Source organism: Tyto alba, unplaced genomic scaffold (genome assembly GCF_018691265.1).
Source record: "Tyto alba isolate M040663 unplaced genomic scaffold, T.alba_DEE_v4.0 Super-Scaffold_1, whole genome shotgun sequence".
NCBI classification, from domain to species: domain Eukaryota; kingdom Metazoa; phylum Chordata; class Aves; order Strigiformes; family Tytonidae; genus Tyto; species Tyto alba.
In genome coordinates this window covers 9,905,028-9,933,016 of record NW_024881261.1, presented here as the reverse complement: position 1 = coordinate 9,933,016, position 27,989 = coordinate 9,905,028, and the positions used below count along the sequence as shown (strand labels likewise).

The window sequence follows — 27,989 nt, the reverse complement described above, 5'->3', positions numbered from 1 at the left end:
AAGAAGTCTGCCATTCTGTTGACTGTGCAGGATGTCAAGGGCTTGGAGGTCCAATGTGTCTGGAAGAATTTTCCTCATTGGCCACCTTTCTTCTCACAGTGGTTCAAAACCAGTCACAGGCCAGAGGGGTGGCCACTGTGAGCACCCCATAAAACCAGCAAGAATAAATGATTGTTACTTACCTGGGACATCAAGCTACAAATGGTCATGGTGTTTACCCAGGGAAATAAGAGGTGACTCCCTCATTTCAAAGCAGGGTCTAGGAAGGAAGGTCTTTGTTTTGAAGGGAGAAAATCAGGCTGGTACATTGTGAGCAGCACCTACAGACAGACCACCTCCATTTCACTCACCAAAATGACAGATGTGGGAACTTCTTAGCTAGGAAACTACTGATTTATTTGTGTTGCATCTAGGGAAGAGAGATGGCATATTTTCTTTGTAATAGAACTACACTGTGCCTAGCTACAGTAAGTAGTTCATGGCACTAGGACTAACAATGTCCCAGTTATTAGCTTACCACTCATACTGGAGGAACAAATCTTGCACTACCAAAAAATACTATTTCTTCATATTCTCTCACACATATAAGGAAATCACTGAGAAGGTTTTTTTTTTTTCTCTCTTTTCTAAGTGGTAACTAAAGCATGTTTCCTATTTGCCTGGCTGTCTAGTATATATGTAATTTTTAAAGGTATTAAAGTTCTTCATGTCTAGACAACAGGCCACTGTTCTTACACAAAATTTTACTGCTCAAAGAAGTCATGCAAGGGTTAACTGACTTGTCCAAGGCTCCTCGCACATAACCAAGTGGGGATTGTAACTAAGGGGCAACCAGGCTCCTTTCCTGTTCAGTCACACTGGTGTCTGCACTGTGATGATTTCATTCACCAAAACATGGTCATGGACAAAGAACGGTCTCTGCAAAAACAGCCCCTTATCTGCTCCTGCCTGCCTCTTGTCCAAGTCATGTGTGATTAGTTTACTGACACAAACACCCCTCTAGAGCCAAAGCAGCTGCAGGAGCAAGCTGTGCTCTGATACAGCTCATGCCTTTACAGCCGTGTAAGAGAAGTAGCTATGGTCTAGCTGAGTCCAGGAGCTTCACTGTTTATAGAGCTGGAAAAAAAAGGCATCTTGATTATAAGCTATCAGGTAGACCTGGTCGAGTTGATAATCAGAAAAGTCAATTCTGTTTTGTAACAATAACTGCAGTGCGTAGGAAATAAATATTAACTGTAGGGAGCAAATATAGGACAGAGAAATGCCATTCTCAAAAGATGTTTTAATTTGTCTTTTCTTTAATTTGTTGATAGGAAGCAAAGGGGTTCAAAACACTTGGGGATGGGTAGACTAGGAGCAGGTGGCAGCAGAGTCTTTACATACCATAACTCCAACCAAATATCTTTTATACAATTACTCCTGTGAAAGTTAAAATTGTGGGAAGTTTCATTTCAAATAGGTCTCTGCTCTGTGGGTTCTTTGATATTTGCTGTGAAAGGAGCTCTGCAGCTGCCTTTCCGTAAGTGAGGCACTAGTAGGCTCTCCTCACTCTACCCAACTCCTACCTTCGTTATCATTTCTAGAAGCTTATTCTACCAGAGACCTTTTGTCCTTTCTCAACCTTGGTTGAAATTAGCCATCAGAAGGAAAGGCTTGCATGTACGCACATCACCGAGCATGTGAGTCTATGTCTTGTTTCCCTGAGAAGACAGGCTAGAATCATCATCACGCTTTGCCGTCATCTCATCAGCATTCATTCCTGCCACTAACAGGGACTTATGGAAACATGGGTATAGCATTTGCCATATTACAGACCTCCTGTCATGCTGCAGCAGCTTTTCCAATGCAAGTGTTTTGATTCCAGTTCTAAATCTCAGGTCCATGCTTTTCCCAGTTTCAGCTCCAGAAAGTTTATTGAAGACCCTCATCTTTTATTTCCTTATAGGCATGCAATGTGAAAAAAAAACAAAACAAAACAAAACAACAAAACAACAAACAAGCACACCTCAAAGGCTCAGAAAATAACCCCACAATAAAACAACAAAAAGCAGAGAGCATTTGAGACAGATGTCACTTTTTTTAAATGTACAACCTCAAGAGTTTTAAGCTCATATGATTATTCTGGGGAGGGGATATTTGCACTGCTACAAAACAATGTTTGGTGTCAATTAACCTAAGACAATTTCCCAGTACTGCCTTAGTCCACAGTAATGGGGTTATAGACAGACTTTTTTTTAATGCTACATCTTCTGACCTGGTAGGACAGTCAGATTATTAAGATGTTGCCATGGTATTTTTTTTCTAGTTTTTACTCCATCATATTTATAAATAATCTTTGAAAACTGAGACTCAAATCTAATTTCCCTTTATCTGGCAGGAAATATGTCTTATGCTAAGGTTCAAACTTCTGTAAAGCAAAGATTCGTTGCTGAACGCTGCAAGGAAACTGAAAAACAATGATGAAAGCAGAAACTGGAGACTATGACATAGGACCCACGGGGTCTGATGATGAGTCATAGCGTAAAGGCAAGTCACTGTGGCCCAGATCCATCCCATTTAACTATAGGCACTTAAGAGAATTTACTAATGTAGGAAACTGGGCTCCATCACTAGTCAATGTAGAGATAAAAGCTTCTTCAAAGACAGTTGAAGCACAGCCAGAATTAACATCTCTCTCTCTACTACGTATAGAAAAAGTCTAAATTCTAACATTCAGTGATGCTCCTAACCTATAGACATCACTTAATTGCACAAAGTTATTCCCTTCCCAGGCAACCCAGGCTGGAGTCCAGCTGTCTCCGCTGCAGCCTAAATGGCTCTTGCTGCAATGTCCATTCCTTCTTGTCCTGTACTCAGTAGAGAATAGTTTATTCCTCTCCTCATTGCAGGAACATTTTGCGTTGTCATTGTGTCCCCTTAGTGATGTCTCTGGAGTAAACAAACCCAATTCTTTCAGTCTTTCCGCTCCAACCACAGTGTCAAGGTCTCTGGTTGTTGTCAGTGCTTGCTTTTGGGATCATGTCATTCGACTCACATATTTCTAAAAGTTGGCACCCAAATCTGGACACAGGCATTGCCAGTAGACTAAAGCCAGGCATTGATTTTCTACTTTCATTTCAATAGAGTGGAGGGATTGTTTTATGTCTTGCGTGTAACTCCTGCTTGTGATGCTTGTGTAACAGCAGTTACCACTCCCCAGAGACCTTAGAGCATGTCAGGATTATCAGACCTTTTCACTGAGAGAGAAACAAGGGCCCTACCCCCTTAGTCCTACTCCCACAAGAATGTTTTTTCATGGTACAGTAGCTGGTGCCAAGAGTAATAAGAGCAGGAAATGGGTATAAAGAGAAAAAGTCAAGTTTGGTGGAATTAGTGGGCAGTAATCCCACAGTCTGAACACCGGTGGAGATGCTGGAGTTGTGAATTGCAGTCTGACCTTGCAGTAGTCCTTCCAGATGCCACTGAGAAAGTCATTTAACCCTAGTGTTCCATTGATTCCTTTCCTAACTTTGACCTAACTAGCCTGGTTTAGGTCTGTAGGAGGGCATCTGTGTTGCCACATGCCAGATTCAGTCATTCTCCTATCTCACACAAACCTCTGACCTCCACAGTAGTACAGATGCTAGTAACAACTGAAGTAAAATGTTGAGAGCAACACCAGCTGCCCAGCCCAGTCTCCAAAAATGAATCTGCAGTTTCAGAAACTGTTGAATGAGAGCTGCAGCGAGCTGGGAAACAGCAAGATGCCCTAATATTCATGTCAGAAGCCCTCCTGTGCCTTCCAGAAATGCCTTTCCTGGGTTTGAGGCTCATCATTCAGAGAACAAAAGCAATGCCATGTGATATGGTTTGCAGTGATCCATGAGTTCTGTATACAACACATGATGAACAGCAAATACGCAAAGTAATGAGGAAGGCAAAGAGTTCACAGAGAGCCTGTGGCCTGAAATAAGTTTGCATAAATGAAGTCCTTGAATCATTATGAATAATTAATGTGTAAAAAAACCCAATCTTATTCCTGGATAGTCTGCAGAATAAAGGGATATATAAATCATAAGGAACAAGGTGTTGGCTGAGTGAGAATAGCTAAGCTAACTACAAGCTTAGCAGTTTCAGATTTCGAGGCTGCAGTGAGTAGCTTGTGGTTACTGTCAAGAACAGCTTGAACACAGAGTTGTCTCAATAACAGCTCTGCTATTTAAAATAGTAATATTATTCTGTCTATAGGAAACCTTTCAGATGAGAACTGCGAAGTGGTTCACATCTATTCAGTTTCACAAAAGCCCAGTGAGGGCAGAGGGAGTATTTATTAGATGCAATTATGGCATTGTTACTAATGCATTAAAAATTTATTGGCAGGTGTAAGTTTTTGCTACTCAGATATGAGGGAGTTATATGCATTAAGTATAATAGCTAACAGAGAAAACTTTAAAAAAAAAAAAGTTAATCTCCCTTTTAGTCCAAAGGCATTGTATATAAGCAGCAGGTATGTAAAGAATTTCTTGCAAGTGTCATTTATGTCACTTGGTCATAAATTAATTTAGCTTGAAGCCACAATGAGGTATTTGTATATTATTAAATGTCTTGCTGATTGAAGAGGAGAGGGAAAAGGGAGGTCTAGTTAAGCTGAATTCAAAATTAGGCTTTTAGTCCTTGAGATAGGACTCAAGAATGATGTTTCATCAGATGCTGAACAAAACTACAGAAGCACAGGACTGGCAGACCTGTGTTAAATGCCTCCAGTACAGCTCCAGTGAAGCCTCTACGACTTTGGTGATTTACCCACACTGACTGACTACCCTTCTCTCTGCATCTTTTTTAATCAAAAAGATATAATTGCTAGAACTTAGGCAATTTTTCTAAGCGTAAAAATTAATAGAATGGTTAAGGCGGAAAACACTGTGATCTGTTGTCAAAGGCAATATCATTTCAAGAGAAATAAATTTTATTCTACTTGAGACATCCACATGAAGAGGCAACAGGATGAGGAGGTTACTAACATTAAAGCTACATATAATTTCTCTCCTCTTTCATAAAACAGCTTAAACTAGTTGCATCTTGAGTCTGACAAGAAGACTTTGTAATTTTGGGAGGTGGGAGGGGGCGTTCACTAATGGCCTAATCCTGCAAGGTGCCAAGTACCATCCAATCTTCCCCGAATCCTTGGGAATCTGATCTAGCTCTACAAGTCTGGATCAGGGCCTCCTCTCTGCTATCTCTCTAGTTTTCAGACCTTAAGATTGTTAACCTTATTACTTCACCCATGTTGTGGCTTCACCATCTCTGAAGGAGCCCTGAAGCCTTTGCCGATTCAGCACCACCAGCACAGTTGTCAGGAAAGGCACAGGGACAGACTGGAGCTGCCAACACTGGGCTGACATCTGGATCATGGTCTGCTGCTTGGGAGTTTATGGAATCCATAACAGAGAGAGAAAATCAAGTGCAAATTTCTGAACAAAGACTATAGTCAGACAAGATCATTGTCTGACTCCAATGCCACAACACAGGGCTTTAAATACAGAAGAGCAATTTAGTTCAAAAAAGACTTTGGGACAAGTTATGATGACAAGAAAGACATTGAGACCAAAGCCAGACCCCGGGGTCACTTGATCTTTATTTCTAGTTATAGGTGTGTTTTAAGACCATCGTTATTTTATTGAAAGATGTTGTTATATAGCTTTAAATTCTGGCCAGATTTTCAGAAGTATAGAGCACATGTTTACCCACTTCACCTCCAGGAAACTGGGGAATGCTGAGCACTTCACCTTATCATATCAGGTGTCTAGTGCTAAATCCAGACTGAAGAGATACTTCCCAATGAGTGGTACCTAAACAGAGGATTTGCCATCAGAAATATGCTGGTACCTGCAGAGCTGGAATATCATAATTTAATTTTTTATTACAAATCAATAAGCAAACTGGTGAACAGTGAGGCAATTTATCACTATGTCAGCATGATTTTATGACAGATAGAAAAAAAGCGCATGTCCTGGTCCACAACTATCGAAGAGCAAAACATGCATAGGTGACAAATAGCCTAATCCAGATCAGCAGTACCAAGGCCACCAAAAAATGGTCAGCAGAGGTATCTTGTAGCCAGTAAGAATTGGTTAGCAGAAGCAGATGTGTTACTTCAAGCACAGTGACTTAAACACAGTGAATGAGTTCAGAAGAAGTAGGTACAACAGGATTCCAGCACTTCTTTCCCACTTGCCAGAGGACCCCGGTGGTCTGCAAGCCAGCCAGGGCAGTACATTAATTGGTAGCAGACTAGTTCACCCAGACCTGATATAGGTGCAAGTCAACCATTTATTCTGTGACAATTGAGCCACTGTGGTTTTCTTTCAATGGCATGCATTGACTATATCTAAGGTTGACGTTAAAGATGTTTAAACCTTTTCAGCAGGTTCCAGAACCGGGTATCAAAGACATTTATCAGAGAGGTCCAAAGCAACAGGTTAGGAAAAAAAAAAAAAAAAAACAACACAAAATTAGACCAAAGTTATTGCAATAGATTTGCATGGAGGGATTTTTTAAAGATAACTGTTAGCTTTTGGGGTTTTTTTATGTTACATAATAGCAACCTCACAAGGCTCTGCAAGCCCCCCATATGACACTGATATATCCTACCGTTTCTTCCTCTTTTAGCTAATTCTATGATTATTTGCACCAAATAAAAGCAATCAGTATCCTCACACTTTTTGGAGTGGTATATTCCTCATTACTTTAAAGTAGCTTTGCTCTGTTCAGTGTGTAGTAAAGACAGTATCTACCTGAGTATGTGGCATGGCAGGTTAGTGCTGTGTATTTGATAGCAAGCTGAGAGGACACACAGGGCTACAGATGGATGCTAATAGGCAGCAAATACTGCTTGTGAAATCTAAGGCAAGACTTGGTCTTCCTCTTAACCAAAAAAAATCCTATTTGTCTTAAAAGATACCAAGACAATTTAGAAGGATCGTTACTTACAAAAACCTGTCACTGAACATTATGAACTGACTGAAAGACAGGTTTGAAAAATAAGATTTGCAACTCGACATACCCCAAGAGCTTCAAAAGGCACTCTTAATGACACCAAAGGAATAACCATTCAGCTTTTTCACATGTTGTGTCACAGTCTCAGCTATTCAGAGCTCTTTCCCAGGGTACTGCCTTAAGTTAGCATGAACTGTAATTGACTTTTCTTGCTTTAAAAAAAATCCAGAATATATTTTCTCCCAGTGGGAGCCCTAACCCATTTCCCTACAGAATCCAAAGACTCACTCCTACATCTGGAGGCACTCAGCCAACAACACTGGGCTGCCCAGGGATCCACATCATTCTTAGCCACGCACCCACCATCACAGCCAGATGGAATTGGGCCCCCATGCATGCTGCTCAAGTCAGTCTTTTGCCATCCAGAACATATATACAGATTTCCCACACATCTAAAAATGCTGGTTCCACCCCAAGCCATCAGAATTAGTCTTTTTGCACATTCCAGCCACTAGTTTACATGCCATAGTCCTCTATGATGTGAAGGGAAAAGAAATGGTTTCTTGATTTACGCTGCTAACCAGCATGTTGCTTGACACCAAGACACTGTCAGTGTGCCTTTCCACTGCACCTCACGTCCACACCTCAAGAGGTGCTTGTAAAAGCTCAACTTTTTGCTCCAGTTAAAATGTGATACAGTAGTTCCCAAAGTGTGCAACTTTTATCCTACAGATGGATGAGATTCGAGATGGAGAAATAAAGCAATTTCTTGCAGCCAGTATGCACTGAAACAGGAATAGACTAGAGTAAAATCTCAGAGGACTCCTAGTCATCACTCCTCTGCTCTCATCTCCAACCACAGTCTCTCTGTATAAACAAAGGCTCTGGCCACCGCAGTGTTTTCTGGCCTGCTGTAAAATGTTTCGCCACCCCTCTCAAAGGAATCGCTGATGCTTAAAAAAGAGGCAGCCTTAGTAAGGCTTTTCTCACAGTGCCAGTGTCTCTGTTGAGGAGTTAGGATGTCAAGAAAGTATAGGGAGATGCAGACAGTGAGATTGGGCAAATTGAGCAATTAAAGGTTTAGGTATAATCTGGATTAATGAGTGCATTATTATTGCTCCAGGTTAATATTCGTCCAGATTGTAAATAAACCAATTCTGACAAATAATTATGAGTATTAACTTCACAGAAATTCCATCTATAGCAAAAATAATACTCTTTTTCCAGAAACACAAAACCTCGTTTTTTAACAAAGAAACTTGTTCTTAATGAAGTTTGAACTTTACTTTTGCCCAAGAAGTATTCAGCATTTCAGGTTGAACGGTAACACAATGATAAAAACAATCTATGAACTGGGACATCAGTCAGGGCCCAGTCAGCAACAGCAAGTCTAGATCATGCAGATGGCAAAGTGTCACTGAGAAAGGTGAAAGAAGAATTCCTCCTGGGTGAGATACTTCGAAGTTGAACTGCAGACCTCCTCTGAGAGGGATGGAGTAAGGCTGAGGGAGGGAATGTTGAAAGCTACCAGCTAGATAGACAAAGAGCCAGGTCTTCAACTAATGTAAATTGGTGTAACTCCTTTTGTATTAGGCTTGCGTATAACAAATAAATATATCTGGCATGAGCCAGAAGTTTTACTCCCAGTTCAAACTTCTTCTTCATGTACAAGATCAAGCTCACTTTCTAAAAGGAACACAACAGAGTCACAACAGCCCTTTCCTTCACTCCCCTAACAAGACTTTGAGTACAGGGCCCTACACTTCTTTAAAATTGAGGGTATAATTATAAAAACCATCACAATTCTCATGAAATATAGGAAAAATAGAAACCTGGACTCAATCCTGCAGTGGAAATCAGAGGATCTTTAACATCTGTGCCCTCCTAAAGAGCACTAGGAAAAAAAGAATCTTCGGTCCATTCTGGGAGGATTGAATGGAGTTGAACTCACTGATCAAACTCAGCCTTTTCATGAGTTTTGACTTTTTAGCAACAACGCAACACAGATTTCAGGAGACAAGGCAGCCTTGGCTTGGCTGTTTCTCAGCATCTTTTTACTCAATGTATGAGAGACAGAAAGCCATATAGTCATGGCATCTCTTTTACCACCTGAAGGGCATTAATGAATCAGCATGACTGTAAGAGGGTCTCCTGATGAGGAAATGTTTTAAACAAGGGCTGAGTTATTGTGGCAGGGTCTTCCAGAGAATCAGGAGTTACTTGTTTGTGTTCAGATTGATTTAGAGCTTTTCAAAATGTTGGTATGCTTGGTCCTGTACACGCTAACCAACACATCAACCACAGCCCATAAGTCAACAGGAATTAATACGCATTCGCTACTTTGGACCCCTTAAGTCAAACTTAGAGTGTGCTTACTAATGTAGCACACACTACTACATAGCATACCTCATGTAATTATGGTGTCACACACAGAGTATAGGGCTGGGAAGTATGGCCGCCTCTATCATTTCTTGCATTTGTTTTATATTTTCATGGTATTGTTTAACTAAAAACAACTACATACAGAATTTGGCACACTGTCACATGTAATCAAGAGATAATGTCAATGGAATTGCATGTTGTCACAGGATAACAGCCTCCCGCTGTTGCTGAAATGCCAAATTGAAGCTGAGGCATTTATGGAAAATAAACATCAAGTCAAAGCCAAGATGTTTATTTTAAAAACAAGAGACAGGGATCTTGTGGCAATGTTCCATCATGTCTCTATTTCTCTAATAACAAATGTCCGACATGAATAGAGCCAAGTGACAGTTTCTTACTGGGACAACATGAAGAGGGTGAAGCCTGATCACTTCACATGAAGACTTGAAGAGTTGTTTCTCATCTGCTTTCCTTCAGTTCAGGTTTTAGCCAAACTATCCGGGTAATGAATACAAAATGAAATGGTTTCTCAGATGTATGCTAAGTTTACAAAGAAATTTAGGAGGCCAGCAGAAAGTTAAAGAGATCAAATGGATTTTAAATTTGCTTTTACATAGCTCTTTTTCTCCAGAGAAAGAATGACAATAACATGAAGCTCACTGAAGTCAATGGGAGGCCTTCCAGGCATTTCAGTGGGCTTTCACTAATGTCTTAAGAGAACAAACAGTTAATATTTTAAGAGGACATTATGTTGATAATGGTGGTGCCTGAATTTGATTTCAGTGAGGGCATGACTGGACCGAGGCTGGACAAGGAAGACAAGATCCTTCTGGGTCATAAGCATCAGCACAGTCACCCCTTGCGTCTGACAGGCAACTGCTCACCCCTGCCGCTGGCCCACAGGAGATTTCTGCTCTGTCCACGCCTGCCTCACAGCCACAGATAAACTGTTCCTTCACTCCATTTCTTCAGTAAATATTCCTTAAATGCAGCTGGTTACCCAATAGCAAAGATGACCAAATCTATTTTTCTTTGCATGAGGAAAACTGAAGGCTACCTGTCAAGACACAAATTGCTGAGATATGGTAAGAAACCATGTTAAAGCTAAAACTAAGAGCTGGAAATGTCCAGATCTTAGATATAATATGTTCTAATCCAAAACTGAGAATTAGAGTTTTGTCAAACCTAACTATAAAGGCCCGAGTGATGAGACATCCACTGCTACGCCTGGCAATTTAATGGGTTTGATGCCCTAAAAGCTCTTTCAGATATTCATATCAAATTTTCCCTTTCAGCACATTACCACTCATTAAATCTCCTTGTATTCATCTAAATTAATCCTCTCCCTCCCTGATAATTTTTTCTTCCTCCAACTACATTTAGAGATTATGACTTCAACAAGCTAAAATTGCCTCTCCACTCTCCTCATCTGCTAACCCCACCATCCTTCTTTAAATGTTCAGCCCCTCCCCGCCGACATCCTCCCTCTCCATCCAACCTCACGGGCCATGTAAGAGTGCCAAGATGCCGTACACAGAGCCCAGAGCATCCCTGGAGATCCAGGGATGATCTCCAGCAGTAAGTCACCTGCCTGTCCCCAGGACACAGAGCTGGCAACAGCAAATCCACTGCCCCCAGCGCTGCCTTAGCCACTGCAACAACGACGGAAGGGGTTAGCCCCAGTGGCCAGCCCCATTCCCAGTCTCCTGCCCCACTGCCGGTGCTGCTGACATTCCCCAGCGCAGATCTCTGCATATAGATGCATACTCGTGCAATAGGACCCGCATCTTGCAATCTGTTTTGCATGGAGAGAGAGGCAAGAAGACAAGCAGGAAGCTGTGCAAAGCATCTCAAAGGACTGGGTTTAAAAATATACCTAGATAACCCACTTCAGTTCCTGAAATGTTGAAACTTCACAGCTCATGCCAAAAGGGTTCCTCAAATCCAATACATTTTGATTTTCATCAGTTCTATCCACTATTCTCTATGCAATATAAGATGGATCTGTCTTAATAACTACTGAGAGCTTGGGCTTTTTTTTTTTTTAATTATTTTAATGATTTTGCAAAGGAAGAACAAAATTTGTTGCTCATTAAAAATTGTGATCTGGAGAGCAAGTAGAAACAAAACATTTCAGTTCTGGAAGCTCTTCTCTTGATCTGACAACCTTAAATAATATATAATCAAAGAACTATATTAAAATCATGTTAAGGTGCTGTCTGAAATGCAGAAGCCAAGGAAATTTTGAGTTAAAGGAGATTTGCAAAAGGTGAGACTCCGAAAGGGTTTAAGCCTGCAGTGACTGTTTGGCTGTTCTGTGCTGCAAGGGCCAGAAGGATGTTCTGTACAGAAATCTTAAATTTGCTTACTTTTTTCCTTTGGAGATGCATTGTTTGCCAAAGACATTCTGGCTCCGGCTCTGATCTGGCATTCCAGATTGACGCTTATTGAACCAACAAAGATACTGGGAAGCAGTACATGATTATACATCTTCTGGTTTATCACATACTTGCTAGTAATTTCCTTCTCCAAACTTCAAGTTTATCTTCTCTTATGGTGGGATGAGGATCTCCATCCAGAGATCTGATAGGACATCTTGATAGGAAAAGAGCTGTCATTTGATTACTTCACAGTATTTATTAACTGTATAAAGATACTATAGCAATAATGGTTCTGAACAGATAACAGATGGATGGTCCTCCAGGAATAGCAAACAAAACAGCTACATGGTATCCCTAACACTGCTTCCCACTGTCAGTGTCATCTTGAAAAAAGTATCTAAGACGTTATCAGATTTTTATCTGGCTGATTTTGTGCTAAAATGGACTGTGCACATTCACAAAATTCATCCAAGCGTCTCAGCTGTGAAAGCTTTGGTGTGGTGATGCACTGAAGGGCTCGTACATACTTTAAGTGTTCTAGATAGATGTAGAAAATAAAAAATTGCTTCTATCACACAGCTCCACTGTCCTAACTTGGTTTCAGATTTTTTTTTTTTTTTAAATCAGGTACCAATCCTGGACAAATATTCCCAACCACAATCCTTCTGCTTTTTATTTATCATAAGGTCTCCCCCTGTTCTTGAAGATGCCATGCCTCCTGCCCTTCCCACCAAACGGGGTCACACTTTGGTCCAGCAGATCACAAGCAGCAAAGCAAAGTCCATGGGAACACAAGGGAATGGTTTGCCAAGCAGCAGGTCCGCGCTGGTGTGTGGCCTTTAGTCAGGGTTAAATAAACAACATGTAAATAAATAAATAATTTTCTCCCAGGTTGTGACCTTGTAAATCAAGTCTAAGCCTAGAAGGGATTTTTACGGTCCAGTTGGAACAGCAGAACAGTTTTAGCAGAATAAATATATATATAGGGGGAAAAAAAATAATAACTGTTCCTTCCAGTTGCTCCCAGACTGCTGTGGGGAACGTTTGATGCTGCTGTAAGATGTGCTGATTAAAAAAAAAGGAGACCTTACTTTCATTTACCCAGCAGCTGTTTCACATTATTTTAAGAGGTTTTAAAGAGGAGTAAACCACAGTTAAATGCACCCAAGAGTAATCTTCCAGCTTCGGATCTGAAGAGAGGGCTGAGCAAGTAAATGAAAATCCAGCCCAACTAGTTCTTCTCAGTAAGTTTCATGGAATTGGATGGGAGCTGGGCAGAGATTTGCTCGGAGTACATTATCTGGGCATTGCAGACCTGGGATGCTTCATGTACTTTATTGCTCATTAACAAATAGCAGTACTAATACTTAGATCAGTCCCTAAATTTAGTGTGGTTTGACCAGACTGGGTAAAAGCTACTGGCTGTATTTGAAAATGTCCAGAGGGACCTGTCTAATGCAACAGAGGAAAGCCAGAAACGGGAGCTGGGACCTCCACCTCCCAGCCCCGCAGTGGCTTGGTCGGGCAGGGCCGAGGAAGCTGGAGCAGAGGGCTCACGGTGGGGAGATGCACGGGACAAGCCACGGCCACGGTCCCTGCGTAGGGCTGGTAGCGTCATCCCTTGAGCCAGAAGGTTTGAGACTGGGGTCCCGGCCAGCGGGGCTGGGGCAGGAGGCACTGGTGATGGGAGGTTGCGAGCGTGGGGCTTGTCCCTGGTGGGGACTTCCCGTGGGAGGGTGTCCATCGCTTTTCGGTGGAGCGTCGCTGCTGACAGCGCTGGTAGTTGGTATTTTACCAAAGGTGTAAAGAGGGGGAGCGCCTGCTCCAGCAGCAGCGGGCAGTGGAGGCCTGCGGGGTGTCCCTGGCGTGGGACGGTATTGCCACCGTTCAGATGCGGGGGATTCAGAGCTCACCTCCCTCGGGGCTGCAGGGGAGGTGGCAAAGCCTGGCTTTGACCCAGGGTGGCGGTGACTATTCGGGGCACAAGCCTCCCTTTTCCCAAGCCCCGCTCTGGAGCGCGCTCCCGCTGCTCCCAGCCCGCTCCCACCGAGCACCGGAGGGGGCCGCAAGCATCGGCCGCCCCCGCGGCCCTGCGGGAGGAGCCCACCCTGCCCACACCCCCCCGCCTGCCCCGCGGCTGCTGCCCACGGACCTGCGGGTGGGTGGGTGAGCGGGGAGGGGGTGTGGGTGTACGAGGGTGGAGGGGGGGGGGTGTGGATGTGTGGGGGGGTGTGGAGGGGGGTGTGTGTGAGACGGTGTGTTTGTGTGGGTGGGGGTGTGTTTGTGTGGGTGTGTGTGGGGAGGTGGGGGTGCGGGTGCGTGGAGGTGTGCGTGTGGGTGGGCGGGTGTGTGTGGGGAGGTGTGTCGGGGTTTGTGTGGGGGGGAAGGTGGGGTGTGTGTCTGCGTGCGTGTCTGCCTGTGCGTGCGCGTGTGCGTGTGCTTGTGCGGGCAGCAGGCAGGGCGCGGGCAGCGGAGGGGCCGCGGCGGCGGGCAGCGCGCGCTCAGGGAGGGGCGGCCCTGCTCCGCCCCCGCCACGGCGATTGGGCGGCGGGCGGTGACGCCGGCGGTGCGGGGCGGGGCGGGCCGGCGGCGCGGGGCCATGCGGCAGCCCGGGGCGGCGGCGGCGGCAGCGGCGGCGGGGCCGGGGCCGGGGCCGGGGCCGGGGCCGGGGCCGGGGCCGGGGCCGGGGCCGGGGCCGGGGCCGGGGCCGGGGCCGCCCTTCCTGCCCGCCGCCCCGCACAGCCATGGGCGATGGGTGGCTGCCGCCCGACTGCGGCCCCCAGAACCGCTCCGTCGCCGGCGGCGGGGGGACGGCGGCGCCGCCGCCCGGGAGCAGGCAGCTGCCCGCCGAGCTGCTGTCGCAGCAGTGGGCGGTGGGCATGAGCCTGCTGATGGCCCTGGTGGTGCTGCTCATCGTGGCCGGGAACGTGCTGGTGATCGCGGCCATCGGGCGCACGCAGCGGCTGCAGACCCTCACCAACCTCTTCATCACCTCGCTGGCCTGCGCGGACCTGGTGATGGGGCTGCTGGTGGTGCCCTTCGGGGCCACGCTGGTGGTGCGGGGGACCTGGCTCTGGGGATCCTTCCTCTGCGAGTGCTGGACTTCCCTGGACGTGCTCTGCGTGACGGCCAGCATCGAGACCTTGTGCGTCATCGCCATCGACCGCTACCTGGCCATCACCTCGCCTTTCCGCTACCAGAGCCTCATGACCAAGGCTCGGGCCAAGGGCATCATCTGCACCGTCTGGGCCATCTCTGCCCTGGTCTCCTTCTTGCCCATCATGATGCATTGGTGGCGGGATGAGGACCCCCAGGCTTTGGAGTGCTACCAGGACCCGGGCTGCTGCGACTTTGTCACCAACAGGGCTTACGCCATCGCCTCGTCCATCATTTCTTTCTACATCCCCCTCCTCATCATGATCTTTGTGTACCTCCGGGTGTACAGAGAGGCCAAGGAGCAGATCAGGAAGATTGATAGGTGCGAGGGCCGATTCTACAGCAGCCACGAGCAGCCACAGCCGCCCCCGCCCCCTCACCACCAGCCCATCCTCGGCAATGGCCGAGCCAGCAAGCGGAAGACCTCCCGCATCATGGCCATGAAGGAGCAGAAGGCCCTCAAGACTTTGGGCATCATCATGGGGGTGTTCACCCTCTGCTGGCTCCCTTTCTTCCTGGTGAACATCGTCAACGTCTTCAACAGGGACCTGGTGCCGGACTGGCTCTTTGTTTTCTTCAACTGGCTGGGCTACGCCAACTCGGCGTTCAACCCCATCATCTACTGCCGCAGCCCTGACTTTCGTAAGGCCTTCAAGAGGCTGCTCTGCTGCCCCAGGAAAGCCGACCGGCGGCTCCACGCCAGCGGTGGGGAGCTGGCCCCGCTGCCCGGGGGCTTCATCAGCACCGTGGGCTCCCCCGAGCGCAGCCTGGGAGGGACCTGGTCTGACTGCAACGGGGGCACACAGGGCGGCAGCGAGTCCAGCCTGGAGGAGAGAAATAGCAAAACGTCCGATTCGGAGTCCAAGGTATAGGGGGGGGCAGGCATGGGGGGCCACGTCTGACCTGGGTAGGGGGAAAGGCAGGCAGGGAGACACCCGGGAGCAGAGAAATCCCTAGCAACTGCTGGTGGTAAGGCTAGTGCCAAGCAGAACTGATCCCTGTCTCGGTGGGGAGAGAGCGGGTGTTTACTTAGGAATAAAAGCAGGTGAACTCACGCACGACATACCTCATCCGAAACTACAGCAAGCAGGAAACCCACTGACCGGGGAACAAATAAAATAAACAGCCTGTCCCACAGATAGCTGGCTTATATTTAGGAGAAGCAGCTTTCGGAAGGGGCTGTGGCAGCGGCGCCCTTCGCTCGGGTGAGTTGCCCCAGGACCGTGCCGGTGGTTGAGCCTGAGCGTGGAGGCACTGGAGATCGGCCGCAGCCCGGGGCCCGGCCGTCCCCCACCTCGCCCGGGGCTGTCGGACACCCCCGGTTTCAGTCCCTCACCCGCAGCACCGGGCAGTTTCGGGGAAGCGCAGGGTCCGTCGGCGCTGCAGGTGCTCCGGGCGGAGAGTACGGCCCCGCGGGAGAGATGAGTTTTAAGCTCGGAGTAGCTGTGCTCCCCTCTTCCGCAGAGTAGTGATGGAGAAAAAGAATGAGTAACGAGGAGCACAGGTAGATTATGAAAGGGGGGTAAAAAAACCCAACCCACACTCTTCTGCTTTTTCCCTCTGCGTCGTCAAGCAGTGAGTTATTGTGCTTATCTCCTTCGGCCGGACAATAGCAGTCAGGCTGAGAAACTTCTACCTCAAACTGTGCATATTGTACAGGGGAATAAACGGACCATGTTTATATTAAACAGCATATTTACATACCACTAATAGTATTTTATGGACGGGGGGGTGGAGGGGGGGGGGGCGAGGAGCCTTCTGCAGGCTTGTTCATTGTAATTACAGGTGAACAGGGGGAAAAAAAAATCCTGGCAACAACAAAAATTTACTGCACATTTTTTAAAAAATGGCAACAAAGCCATTTTTTTGCACAGTGTTAGGAGTTGTAAAGTTATTTGAAGATGTTACTTGCACACATGTACACACACGCAAATTAGAAATGAAATGGAGGTTTGAATAACACTGACCCTGAACCTGATTTGTGGTTTTGTCTGATCTGTTATAGTTTTATGGAGAGAGTGACTTTTTAAATATTATTTTATGAAGGTACTGTAAATATATCCATATTATAAATTAAAATATCTTAAGAGACTTTATAATTTTTATTTTTATTTCCAAATGCCCACATGAATCTGCTGTTATTTTAGCACTTGTTTGTCATTTCCATTTTCCTCTCTGTGTGTGTTTTATAACGTATTTATACTCTGGTGCAATTTACTACTGTGTAAGTAATTGGTCTATGTGCAATAAATACCATTGGAGCACAAGCAAGCGTGTCTCTAGGTTTTGAAACAATACTTACCTATAATGGGAAGAACAGCATTTGTTTTTCTCCAAAGATGGCTCAGATTACCAATACAACTCTACTTAATGGCTTTTCCTGACACAGTATTGTAAAAAAAAGTGTTTGAAACCCAATAAGGTTGTGTTCCTGTTGCATCGAGGTCTGCTGACTTCCCTTAAAATTAATAGCTAATGACAAGGTGTTTCCACTCTGATAATGAATACACTCATCTTCTGTCACTATTCCTCTCTGGAATATTTTTTTTTTTTTTTTTTTTTTTTGTTAGGAGTACATAGCTGGGAGTCAAGGGACCAGAATATTTAAGATTACAGAGGATAGTTAATTTGAAAGCTAAAAATGGTCTCGAGTAGAAAGAAATCTCCATGTGCGGTACACGCCACCCCCCAAGTAAGTCCACCTCATGCTGACAGTGGGCCTGATCCTGCCTGAGCGAGGTGGGGGTGCGCGCTCGGTGGGACCGGGTCCCAGCGCTGGGCGTGGAGGTCGGAGGAGCCCCCTGCCCAAAAAGCAGCTTGAGGAGGCTCCTGCCCTGTAAGGGGAGATGGCAGCCGGGGTCGCAGGAGTCCAGACTTTGGTTCCCTCTTACTGTAAAAAAGGAAGTAACCTCTCTCTGAGGGAATGGCTGGGGCATAACTGGAGCAGGATCGGATTCTGGGACAGACTTAAACACTGCTGAACCCTCTTCTGTGTCACTGGGTGAAATAAAACTACCTAGTTTGTAGATCATAAAGCTAATAGTTATGTGTAGTGTGGCTTCAGTGTGTTGCCAACAGTCACATATTCCTTGGGGGCCAGATTATGATAACTGAATGTTACACTGTGGACTGATCCAAGTAAGGAGGTACTGTGAACAGAAGGGCTGCAGATTTGCATCCCTGGTCCAAAAGATTGTCTTCCTTTATTGCTTTATGAAGGTACACTGTATCCTTGTGGTTTCATAAAGTTTTTCATTACTGCAATGAATACATAGCAGACAGAGCAACAGAAAGGCAGTGCAGAATAAAGTGAAGCCATTTTTAGGTTTACTAAACTCATAAGTATAGTTAAATCAGAAATCAGATCCCAGGAAGAGGACAACCCAAATCAAGTTCTTTAGGGTGGTGGCCAATGGTTTGGTTTTGGAAACCATTTGTTCATTTACTTTTTTGTTTTAAAAATCAAGAAATTTGTCCTTTGCAATTTCTAATGATGTATTTTCAGGAAAAAAAAAAATGTTACACTTTTAGGCAAGGACAAAATAAAGCAACCAGGGAAGTAAATAATACTTTTCCATTGATGTTATGAGGGTTTGATGTGAGCTGCAGTTAATGGTGTCTCCCTTGATAATAGTGAAATGGGTTCTGTAAAATGCTGGAGTGATGTCAGATCAGGTACTAAGTGGAGTAGGTTCTTCCACCAAATGCTTATTTTTTTTTTTCTTTTAAATCTTGTTTTGTCTGTGATTCTAGCAAAGACAACAGGACCAAAAGGGCTCACAGGATGGCAATGACTGATGCCAGTGACTGTGATAAGATGCTGGCTGCGCATGTCGGGGTCGGGACAGGATGGGGAGGTAGCGCTGCCCTCCTCCTGCGTGTTGGGGATCGCAGCGAGCCAGGGCAGGACCAGACCCCAGCCTGCTAGGGTAGAGCAGGGCAGGATCCAGCCCCAGCACCCGCCTGGGAGCTAAAGTGGCTGTCGAACCCTCGTCCTCAGCAGGGTGCTGGATCCTGGGGAAGCACAGTGCCTGCTGCGTGGGGTGGGACAGTCTAATTGACTTGGCTTGTCGTCTCATAGATCAGTTCACCTACTTAATTTTAACCATCTGAATGCTCATGTCCTTAGACTTTAAAAAGTGATGAAAGTTTTGGCTCGGCAGGATGGACCCTGGGACCCTGGGTTCCCACTTAGGTGGGAAATTTATGGCCAGAACTTGCTTGGCTTCTCCTGCTGAATAGCTATGCTGGGTCATGCTTCCCCTAAACGAGTGCAATGGCATTGGGAAGGTGAAAGGCGGGCTGAGTTTTGCCTGTTGACCTCAGTATGGCCAGCTGTGTGAGTGAAGGGGTCAGGATTTGGACCTGCTGGAAGAATCTGGAGGCTGGCACGTTGAGTCCCTTCAGAGACAGCTAAAATAATCCACCTGGCAGCGTGGATGACGGATGCCGGTCCGTCTTGCATGGTATAAAAAAGACGGTGGCACAGTAATGGTGCGGACAGAGCAGGACATATGGCATGCATGTGTGCGAGGAAGGGGAGGCTGCTGGCGAGCAGTCTGCCATGGATCATGCTCAGAACAGGCTGTTCTCCGCTGAGAAGGATACTCTGAAAAGTGTTACGGGGCAGCTGAAATACTCCGGAGGCAATGAGTCAAACGCTCAGGATGAATATTTTTTTCTGACAAAAACCAGACGTGGATTAGCAATTGGAGCTGCAAGTCAGAAAGTATAGGTGGTAGGCATGCGGCTGCACACGTACGTGGGCAGGGAAGTAACAGCAAAGAGCCACAGGCCTGCAGGAAAGGGAGACACAGGTAAAACAGAAATCCACTTGGAGAAGACGTCCTGTGCCTGCCAAGACCAACATTATTCGGTGAGGGTGCCTGAGAGTTCCACGTGCAAGACGCCTGATTCTCAAAGGCGCCGGCTGCACTCTGAGCAGTGTTTGCTCAGAACTTCTGAAAGGAAGGCTGCATCTCTCCACGTGCTTAAATGGGAATATATCGGGTGGAAAGCCTGGCTTCAGTTTTCTGTGTGTTCAGGAAAGTTAAGGATGTTTCAGCCACACGGCAGGCTGTCGAAGTGCCTGCAGGAACCTCCCCACCGGTGAGAGCTGCACAAAAGCACTCCTGCAAATTCACTGCGCCTTGAGACCGCAACCCTCGGCGTCAACTGACTGTAGCTCCAAGCAGTAACTGATGAACACATTAAACTATGTGCAAAAAATGTGGCTTAAAATTGTGATCTGCACTGTGCCGATGGCACACGCAGCACTTGACAGCATCAGCCGGGTGTTTGTCATACAGCACGCACCGGTTCTTCTGCAAACGCTGCTTTCCCTTTCAGGTATGCACGTGTTTTCAAGTATAAGGACAACTTCTTTATCAGATTTATTTTTTTTTTTCCTAAACGCTATCTGAAGTTGAGGTTTTATTAATAGCTTTTAAGTGGCTAATTTGCAAACCTTCCTTGTGCTGCACACTTTCCTAATTTATTGTGATTTCCCATCCGGTGGAGTGCACTTACTTCCTTTATGTAATATATCAGCTGCAGGGCTGGAAATTGTGCAGCTATGAACTGAAAGAGCAGACTTTCTTGAGGCCAAATGCGGTCAGACATCATTGCCACTGGGAGCAGAATTTGACCTGATAATCTAATCTTACACGAGAGACTATCTCCAGAAAAGTATTGTTACCAGCAGTAAATGACCTCTGCTAATGAAGCTGGAGCAATTAGTCCTATTCAAAGCTGTCAAGAAAATGTTAACTGCTAAACAACAGTTAACACTGGATAGCTCAAATAATGAGTGTTTTGTTTGCTGCTGTGTGTTAGGTGATGTGTTGGGAAATAATTATCCTTTGACTAGCAGCCAGCTTTGTACTAATCAGAAAGGAGAAGTCGTGTTCTGTTTGAAGGATTATACCTAAAAATAGTTCTGTTACCGCCACATCAGGGAGTGAAATGAAGCAAATTCATGGAGACGTACACACCTTCTTAACATTTCACTTTTCATCCTAAAAAGTCATTGTTCAGCTGGAACTTTCTGTTTGATCGTGTCAAAAGCACTAATGTGATCTCCTGCAATAGCACTAAGCACACTCCCTGCGAGGAGCATTACCCTATGCACCACTGACTTGCTTTCAGAGCCTGCCAAATTCCAAAACACCCCAGGAGGAAGTAAGGAGTCTTTCTCTTTATATAAACAATCAGATATAATGTAAGATCAACAATATTTGTGATAATCATCTTGCAGAAGAAATCAATATGCTTTTTATTTGAGACGTTTGTATGCCTGTCCATCTGCAAGGAACAGCCGTGGTAACAGCAGGTGATTTATTCGTGCAATTCAATAACTTCAGGCTGTCAAACTGTGCTCAAAAAAGTGACAGAGATGGGAAAAGGATAAAAAAGATGATGCTGGCGAGCAAACCCAGGGTTGTTACCGCAAACAGCAAAAACTGGGACATCTTTTACCATACTACAGGTGTTATCTTTTGCTGGTAAAGTCTGACTGGTTTGCATAGGGACGTACCAAGCAGATGCGTTATAGAAAAGCAGGTTAAGAAGTGTGAGAGGTAAGTTACTTTCCATACAGGACCATGCCACCGAGGGACTGGCAGCTGAAACATGCCTCAAACATCCTTAAAAGTTTTTCTTACTTTTTCTGGATAAGAGCAGCAGACTAAAGCAAACCTGAGCAGCTTCTCAGCAGAAGTGATGCTGCGCAGCTCCCTGGCCATCCACGGCTCCCAGGACACATGCCTCCTGCCTTGCATCTTCCCCTCCTCTCCGAGGGGCTCCAGCTTACACCAAGTTTCACAGACCCTGGAGTCTTCACCCAGCCTGGAGCCGTCATCCTCTGGCATGGTGGGTGCTGCAGGGTGCAGGGTGCGCCCGCGCTGCCTCGGGCGTGCTGGTGCAAGCTGCCGTTCGCGCCGCTCCCCTGAGTCATTGCTCCCTCCCGCAAACACCAGTGACAGAATCGGGCCCGCCGTGCTGGAAATGGAAGCGTGTTTGGGTTTGTTATGTAAACTGGCGATCGGCTTCCTGGTTCAAGACAACTGGCAGCGTGGTACACACATTTGCTTCGCCATTTTGCCTGCCCACCCGCTCGGCTCCCGTGTTTTTCGTGGCAGTGTTTGCTTGCTCGGCCTTAGCACCCAGCAGCACAAGTTTTTCGGCTGTGCCCTGGCAGCAGTCTGCATCCAGATCTGAACAGTACCAGATGCCAGGCAGTGTCTGGGTTTGGTTGTACCCATTCCTCCCATGTCTGATGCTCAGAGTTACTAATACCAGCTGCACCAAAGTGCAAAAGTCACAGAAAAATAGGAAATAAGCCCTGACCTCCAGGTCCACAACCTGAAGAAGAAAACAGAAGCTGGAGGTGTGCCTTTCCCTTCTGATCCTGTGTAATGCATCAAATTCCGTTGTCCTTAATGAGATTAAATGGATATTCTACTAGTTTGGTGCTCCAGCCATTAGCTGATGTTGTGTGTCTCTAGGCAGTGATGTACCTTTCCATGCCTGACCCAGTGTCTCTCTCAAAGCCATGATATTTAGAATTTTTCCTACCAAAATTTTTTTGGTAATTGTTTTTAAGGTCATTGGCGCAGCGCTTTGAAAGGCAGATTTAAATGTATACACAAAAGAGGCAATCAGAGCCACTAAAAAGCTCAAAAATCTCAGCAGCTGCTAGGTGCATAAATATTTCAGCTACCAACAAGTCATTTTGCAGGGCCAGGTGAGTGCTGCAGCCCCATGAGAGGCTGTCAGCTGCCCTCCCTCAAAACGGGACTGCAGAATACCCTGCCACTGTAAGGAAAAAATGCAGGGACGACAGTTCAAGACAAAAGATTTGCCATGCAATAAAATTTAAACAGTGCTTTGTGACCCAAGTTTAGAGAGTGCATGTTAAGAAGAAGGAATTGAGACAAGCCCCTGGCAGGATTTCCTAGCAGGGAAGGGAGAACAACACTCTGGATTAAAGTTCCCACGTACAGATGAAGAGCCCCTCGTTGACTGGTCCAGTGAGAGTTACAGATGCTGCTGGCACCCTGTGCAAGCCACAGTGGTGGACAAAGTGCTGCCACCCCCCAGGGACAGCACACGCTGCCCCTAGCCACCCTCCCTCTGCTCCCATTTGGGTGTACAACTTGCCCCCCCTCACCTACCCAAGCATTGGAGGGGACCGAGGAGGTATCCTGCAACACAAAGGTGTGTGCCAGCCTGTGTCCCCCCTCGGGGCTTGCCGACCCACCATTGTGCTGCGGAGGGAGGAGCACTTCCTCTTGGACTGGAGCAGGTAAATTGGGAGACGTCCCACAAAGCTCCCATTGTTTAGCAGCTCGCCCACTTGCAGAGCCGGCCTTCAGCGAGGGATGTTTTGTTTGTCTGTTCTTCCCCTAAATACTCGCTTGGGACCCGTCAAATAAGCTCTCAATTAGCTCGCTTACGACACGACGTGCGGTGCGGGATGTTTTCCCTGGCAGGCAGCTACCCTCACTGCAGTACGGCGGCAGAGGCAAGGGGGAGGCAGGAGGGGTGAGGAGGCAACCTGTTGCTCACCCTGCCCCCCCGAGTGAAGCATCTCTGGTACCCTGGCAGGCTCCCATCACCAGCCTAGGACGGCCACAACACCAGTGTGCCCAGGCTGCACCTGAAATCCCAGGTCTGACACAGGAGCATCTGATCTGCTCGCGAATCAGCTTGTGTCAAATACTTGAGCTTTTTGAAGCTTTTATATAATACTCGGTGCAAGGCAGATGCTGCTGCAGTCATTGCCAGTAACAACAGGTATTGTAACAGTGCTCTAAATCACCTTGAGAGCATCCATGGGAGAGGTTTTGTTCCTGTTTTGCTGCCAGGTGGTTACCAGCTAGCTGGCAACAGGGTGAATGCATGTCTGTGGTTTTTGGCATCAGCCCATCCAACCCAGGGCTGGTGCCTGCACCCTCCCCAGCCTTCAACCCCCCATTGCACGTCCCACTGCCCGGACTGGCTCTGCTGCCTGTGTAACCATGTGGGCAATGGGCTCCTCTGGCTGAAAACCAGCCCTTTCTGAAAAGGTTTGTTTCAGCTGATCCACACAGGTTGCACAAACACCTGTAATGGCACGAGGGGCATGGGAACATGCAGGGTGATGGGGCTGAGGTCGTCTGGTTTGGTAGTGGCCCTGATTTGGATCCATCGCTGTGATCACAAACCTCATGGCTGGTGGTGATGCTGCAGAAGCTGACACCCAGACCAGCACCCTCTGACCTGTTGTTTTGCTTGAGCTGCATTGGAAAAGCAGGACTCACCACCCAAATGTTCACTCCCTTCAGGGACCGCTCTGAATATTATATTCAGAAGCTTAGTGGCTAAGCCATTAAGCTTCTCATTGCATGTGAAAAGTGAAAATAAATTTAGTTTTGTACAAATATTTGTGCGATAGAAGAAAAACATGGTATAAGTCTGATTATCTGCTGCGTAGCTAGACCAGAGTGAAGAGCATGGGATGGACTCCTCAACTTTTGGCAGAGATTGGAACCAGGGGAGCTGAAAGAGCAACTCGGGTACTGGGTGAGAGCACTAAGCTGTCCCCAGCTGCAGGAGGGTGACATGGCAACGAGCCATGGTCAGTGGAAAAATAATTCCCCAGGAAGAGCAGCTCTGTTTGCCCGATGTCTTTGTGTGGATCCCAACACTGACAGGCACCAGTGAGCTATTAGTACCTTTTAAGTAATCCCCATCGTGTGGGTCTTCTGGTGGATGATGTTTAACTGCTTTTATTCCTGTGCACTTCACTCATGCAGGAACAAGGAATGTGATGATAAAAAGTCTGGAATGATTTCAGTGCTGGATCGTTTCCATTAATATATTTCTCATTATATAACACTGCCATCACTGTCCAAAGTCTGCTAAGGTGCCTTTTAGGAAGGTGGCACATTTTTATGTAGCCATAATTAAGAAACTGGTGCTGTAGAGCAGGCTGGGCTTTGATCGGACACTTTTTAATTACACCGGATGTGCTTGGGCTTTGTATGGGTATCTTTGCCTTTACGTTACAAGGCACCTCATAAATTAAATGGTTGATGTTGTCAAATGTATGCCATTAGCACTCTGAGCAGATAATCCCTTCAGTGGCCTCATCGGAGTCTATCGGAGGACCTGTCTCCAGATAACGGCCTGGAAGAAGAACAATGGTGCTCTGAGTTCCCAGGGACCTCCACTCTTCGGTTCTGCACTTCAGAAGAGAAAAATTATCATTATCTGCATGGCTTGGGCTCCCTTTGAAATGTGGTTATTTTTTACTCTTATACTCCAAGTATTTTTTACATGATATCAGTGAGAAACTTGAAACCGCCTTTGAGAAGAGAAAGATTTCCTGCAGCCCTACTACTAAAGAAAATGGATAGATCAAGTAGTAAAGTTCAGTGACTTACTTAGCATTAAATAAGAAAGAGAATAATGAATTGGATTTTGTGTGCCTGTTTTTCCTCTGCAGGGAACAGTCAGGCTAATGGATTTTCATTGCCTTCTGCTTCTGTTCATCAATCTAGGTGAGTTCAAAACACTGCTGCCTTTTTGTGCTCTCCTTTTCCTGCTCACTTGTCACAATGTCAAGTATTTGGAGCTTAGAAAACACATCGGCTTACCACCATCAACGCCATCCTGACCATTGAGAAAGGCACACGGTGTTAATCCCCTATGTCCAGTGATGACTTGTGGCCTGCTGTATGGACATCTGTATTTTATACTAGGTAGCTGCAAGTAGGCAATGCCTTACTTAGGGTGCACACTAGTTTCCTATTATGAGCTCAGGCTTTAACATCCTTCAAGAGAGACATCATTTCCCCACTGGGTTCACTGAAAGCTGGAAGGGTCCCCAAACTCCTCCTTTGTTTACGGGCTTTTCTGAGTGCGCTGTAGGGCTTTTTATTGGGGAAGGAAGGGAGGTGGTGTAGGAGGAAACTATTACAAAGCTATATAACATAAACAACTTTCTCATGTAAACTCCAAACACCACTTGGCAAGGAAGAGGTTAAAGCTAGCGGGTGGATGGTGGGGACTCATTAGGGCAAAGATATAAATAGCAAGTTGGGAAGGCTGAGGAGGTACAAGGGGAAAGGGGAAGCAATGAGTTGACCCTGGATGGGGTGGACTCCCTCGGCTTGCTGAAAGCCCACTGCGGCTCTGCCCTCTGGGTTTGGACCTGGGTCCTCCCCAAGACATTCCAAAGCAGGGGGATGCTCAGAGAGAAACCCTGCATAACTGATCGGGAGTTGTATTTGCTCAAAGGTGAACCTGAAAGGTGTTCGGGTCATCTGAAGACTTTCTGCAGAGCCAGAAACTGCTGCTGCTCCTGCTTGCCCCTTCCTCCCCCAAACCTTCACTGGATCCACCAGCACCCACCGAGAGCCGGGGAGCTGCTCTCTGCCCACTCGGGTGGTCAGAGCAGGATTTCCTTTTTCTACCAGCCTTGGTGCCTCAGGCTTTCTGGTCTGTTTTTTTTTTTTTTGTCCTAATGGGAAATACATAATGAGAAACTGTTTAAACAACTCATGGTACAAGGAAACTCGCTGGAGTAGAGCACAACGTCATAATTTATTTCCAAGGAAATGATGCACTCTCCAAAAGCACTCTACTCAAGCACTACAATTTTAAGTTGCAGGATGATTGCTGGCCGCCTTTGGTGCTGCCTGCCGCCCTCATCTAGGTCTGAGCATGGTGCACGAGGAGGGTGGGAGTCTGCCAAGGTCATCTGTGGTGCTGTCTGGTCTTGCCACCATCAACCGTTCATCAGCAGGTCATTGCAGAACTTTGCACGCAATGAGCTGCTCAATGTGGGTATAACTCTGCTGGTGAGGAGGTGCCAGGCAATGTTATATGAACTCTGTGCCAACGGATATGTTAAGATATACACAAATGTTAGCGAGGGCGTTTCCTTAACAATGTTTTAAACCACCTGCAGCAGCTATGTAGACCAAGATGACAAAGCACAGAGAGTGACCAAGCGAAGGACCACCTCCCCTATCCCCCAAGCTATAAGTTGGTACCTAGGCACAGTTGAATGCCTGAGGTTCAGGGAGGCTCTGGCTGTTAGAGCTCTCCTGACTGTTGGTTTGTTTGCATGGGTAGCTCTGGATAGTCTGGTGCTGGTGAAGGAAAGCCCAGGAGCCAGCAAAGCTCCAGAGGAATTCTCTTGTTCTATTTCCAGCCCTGCATTTTAAGATACAAAGGGCTTCAGATCAGATGCATTTTTGAAGCTTATCTGTGTGAATATTTGACTGCTTATCCAAACAGAACAAAAACCTTCAAACCTTCTGAGGTCCATCCATCAAGAGCCTTATCTCCCCATGTCACCATTCGGCTCCCGGCCGCTGCCGCTCGGAGCCTCTCGCCCCGCGGGCCTCGGCTCTGCCCACCAGCTTCCCATCTCCCCTCTCCGGGCAGCTTCGCAGCATTATCCTTGGCTGCCTGCCGCTTCAGTGATGGCCTCTGCACGGCATGGCCCGGGCTGCTGCATGGCCTGCAGCCAGCCAGCATCCCGACGGGCTGCACTTGTGCGGCTGTATCGCAGCCCATTGTCTCCATCCCCCACATACGTAGCCATTTGGGCTATGGCCACAGCCACGACCAGGGCAGAGCACACTGGCTCTGCTTGGCCCCAAGAAAGAAAACATTTGTCTTTTTTAATGGGCTTTTAATGGAGCCAGGATAAAGGAATGCAGTCTCCTCTATCTGAGGTTCAAAGACTGAAATAGCCACGGAGAATATTTCTGATCCCCTCTCCAGTAAAAAGAAGGCTTTGTAAGAGGACCCTTAAATCACAGCTGTTGGTTCGGGGAGGAGGGGGTGTCAGCCCTCACCACCTGGCAGCCACTGGTCTCCTCTGGCAGAGGCATCGTCACCACTGCAGTGGGGCTACTTGATATCTCAGATAGCACCCCTAAAAACCCAGGTGGGCTCTACCCTTTGGTAGCTGAGCACAGCACGAGAGATGCCAGGAAGCACTGGGAACATGGGAAGCACTGGGGAGGAGGACACCAGTGTCAGCAGCCCCGTGGAGGTTCGTGGCTGGGTAAAACAGCTGTATAGTCTGTCTTATGC

At 46.6% G+C, this 27,989-nt stretch overlaps 1 protein-coding gene across 2 annotated transcripts; it reads left to right on the top strand.

The window, feature by feature from the left end:
• The first annotated feature begins 14,443 nt into the window (after positions 1–14,443).
• ADRB1 (adrenoceptor beta 1) lies at positions 14,444–27,406 on the top strand. 2 transcript variants are annotated; one of them, XM_042792240.1, is made up of 3 exons: positions 14,444–15,760; positions 25,384–25,438; positions 26,545–27,406. In XM_042792240.1, the coding sequence occupies exons 1-3, from the start codon at positions 14,483–14,485 to the stop codon at positions 26,553–26,555; spliced, it is 1,344 nt and encodes a 447-aa protein (XP_042648174.1). In that variant the 5' UTR covers positions 14,444–14,482; the 3' UTR covers positions 26,556–27,406. The 2 variants fall into 2 exon arrangements, with proteins under 2 accessions (XP_042648174.1, XP_042648167.1); XM_042792233.1 differs by lacking the exon at positions 26,545–27,406 and having other exon boundaries at positions 25,384–25,740.
• Positions 27,407–27,989: the final 583 nt, after the last annotated feature.

What these genes read in the sequence shown, in the direction of transcription:
- ADRB1 (XM_042792233.1), top strand. Translation starts at nt 14,483, where the DNA reads ATGGGCGATGGGTGGCTGCCGCCCGACTGCGGCCCCCAGAACCGCTCC. An exon ending in CGTCCGATTCGGAGTCCAAG is followed by an intron (nt 15,761 to 25,383) that starts GTATAGGGGGGG and finishes TTTCCTCTGCAG; the next exon opens with GGAACAGTCAGGCTAATGGA.